This window comes from Silene latifolia, chromosome 11 (assembly GCF_048544455.1).
Source record: "Silene latifolia isolate original U9 population chromosome 11, ASM4854445v1, whole genome shotgun sequence".
Lineage (NCBI taxonomy): Eukaryota > Viridiplantae > Streptophyta > Magnoliopsida > Caryophyllales > Caryophyllaceae > Silene > Silene latifolia.
Genome location: NC_133536.1, coordinates 80,402,113 through 80,404,940, shown reverse-complemented (window position 1 = coordinate 80,404,940; position 2,828 = coordinate 80,402,113). Strand labels below are relative to the sequence as shown.

General features: G+C 36.9%; 1 protein-coding gene across 1 annotated transcript; it reads right to left on the bottom strand.

Annotated features, from left to right (window-relative positions):
* Window positions 1-240: 240 nt before the first annotated feature.
* Window positions 241-1,875, bottom strand: LOC141613584 (protein FAR-RED IMPAIRED RESPONSE 1-like). The gene is made up of 2 exons (XM_074432324.1): window positions 1,125-1,875; window positions 241-791 (listed from the first exon to the last, which is right to left on the bottom strand). The coding sequence occupies exons 1-2, from the start codon at window positions 1,873-1,875 to the stop codon at window positions 241-243; spliced, it is 1,302 nt and encodes a 433-aa protein (XP_074288425.1).
* Window positions 1,876-2,828: the final 953 nt, after the last annotated feature.

Sequence of the window (2,828 nt, the reverse complement as noted above, 5' to 3'; positions counted from 1 at the left end):
AGTTTTCTTCCTGGCAGTTTGATGTCTAAACACAATACGAAACATCATGTTGTACCTCGTATTTTGTGTAGACATCCCAAAAAATTGTACTACTTATTACGTCTTAAATTGATTATTCTAAGATGCCTTCTTCTTCTTCTTCTTCGTCTTCTTCTTCTTCTTCTTCTTCGTCTTCTCCATCTTCTTCTTCTTCCGACGAGGTTTCGACGATTGCGAGATCGGCGGGTGCTCGCGAATGGGTTAGGCGCTCCTTTTGTCATGGTTAGCTAATCGCTTGCAATTTTTACACATGCGTTTTGGCTTCCTTGCCAAAGCAACTGCTTTTTCCTTCTTCGACAACATTCTCTTTCCGCTCCCTTTGTTCTTGGATTTCTTGGGCGGCAAAATGGTTATCTCCTCACTAGGAGAACATCCAAGAATTTTCTCCAACTGTTGTCGTTTATTCAATGGTGATCCTAATGGTGAGAGTTTCTCCTTAAACTGTCTAATTAGACAAGAGAAGTTCTCGACATCATTCTTCAATTTGCCCATGAGCAACCCAACTGTCTGATGAATCTCCGACCACATTACTGACATCGCAATCTGTTTTCCATCTATTATATCAACGTCCTCAGTTGCTTCACCATTACAATCGAACATTTTAGACAACCTTGCATCTTTACACCATCTTTTAACAATACATTGTTCTGGAATAATCTTCACTCCGTTTGATGAGTAAATCCATATGACATGCCGGCAAATAATGCCTTTCCTCTCAAGCATTCTGCAGCTACAAGTGGCTTTCAGTGTATCTAGTTCAACATTATAAAGTAATATGTTAGTTAAATCAGTCAGATGAAAGTGTTACTGTAATACACAAAAGTAGCATTTTAATCAATAAAAGTGTGATTGTAACGGATAAAAGTATAACTTTAATCAATTTGTAATTTTAACTACCCAAAGTGTAATACTAATCAATAAAAGTGTAATTTTAACGGATTAAAGTATAACTTTAGCAACCCAACGTATTATTTTAACAACCCAACGTATAATTCTAACAACCCTAGGTGTAAATCTAATCAACAAAAGTATAATTTTAACGGATAAAAGTATAATTTTAGTAAACAAATGCTACAGAATGATACCTGGGCAGTATGTGACCTCATAATTTCTCTCCCTGCTTGCATCTCTTACAGTGGTCACTTCTAAAGAGCCACACTCAGTGAATCCTCTACTTTTACAAGTACCAATTGAGCACTTGGCCTCTTCTTTAAATTCCTCGAATACTTTATGACTGTACACTTCCGCCCCGTGCACTTCAATAGCTAGATGCGTTGATATTTCAGGGAAACTGTGTCTGTTACAGTTGTCAATCTGTTTCTGTGTGTGTCTTTGCTGGTCCATCGCGCTGTCAAAACGCATCGTAAACTCAACTAATGTTCCTGACTTACTCTCAAATCTCTTAAAAAAACTATTTTCGCTCTCTGATCTTTGGGTTGTCCTCATAACACCTCCCATATCTAGGTCCCTACAATGAGCCATAACCCACTGCCTCCTTTTAGCGTACATTTCTTGGAACCACTCAATGTTATTAACATTGTGTTCCCTGCCAATTTCTTCCCATTTTGCATCGAACTCTGCCGGTTCAATGTCTTCATCCCATATTATGGCATTCAATTTCTTTAGAAACACTGAATAATCATCTCTCACCATTCCATACTTGCTTGGAACCTTGTTCATGATATGCCACATACAATAGCGGTGGCGCGCTGTCTTGAACACCAATGGCACCGCTTTAAGAATACCAGCATCCTGATCGGTGATAATGTACTTAGGCTCTTTGCCACCCATCGCACCCGCAGAAACGGGTGAACACCCATTTAAACGAGTCCGCATCTTCATGAGCAACAAGCGCTCCACGTAAAGTAGACTGACCGTTTATGATTATCAACCCCCGTGAAAGGTGTGAATGACATGTCATACTTATTGGTGGAATACGTCGGATCGAACGACACTGCATCCCCAAAAACTGAGTAGTTCCTTCTAGCGATCCCGTCGGCCCATATAGCTTTACTAAGGCTACCGTCGAATCAACATCATAGTCAAAGAAGAACCCCGGTCTAGTAACACCAATTCCTTAAAGTGGTCCACGAACATCTGACCGTCCCGTTCATGAATGTAGCATTTCACATCCCTGTGAAAGTTCTTAAAAGAATTCAAACTAGCACCGATGTTTTCAAACCCATTAACATGTTCCTTCAGAATTTTGTAAGTCTTCGTAGCTCCTATCTTCCGCTGTTGATTAATGACAATCTTTTAGATGTACAGATTTTAATCATCAAAAACATAATTAAAACAGATACAAATATATCAGTTCAAAAAAAGAAAAGTGTTGTTTTAACAATACAAAATGTAATTGTAGACTCAAAAAGTGTCATTTTAGATGACAAAAGTGTAATTCTAACAAAATAAAGTGAAATTATAACATAAACAAGTGTAATTTTAATCAAGAAAAGTGTAATTCCAATCAACTCACCTTGAATTATAAAGGATTATCATTTTGTGATAGTCTCATTTATGTTGCATGACAACTTTTGAAACTCTCTATCTCTTGTCGATAGAGAAAACAGATACAAATGTATCGTTCAAAAAAGAAAAGTGTTCTTTTAACAAGAAAAAATGTAATTGTAGACGCAAGAAGTGTCATTTTAGTTGACAAAAGTGTAATTCTAACAAATTAAAGTGAAATTATAACATAAACAAGTGTAATTTCAATCAAGACAAGTGTAATTTTAATTAACTCACCCTTGAATTATAAAGGATTATCATTTTGTGATAGTCTCATTATG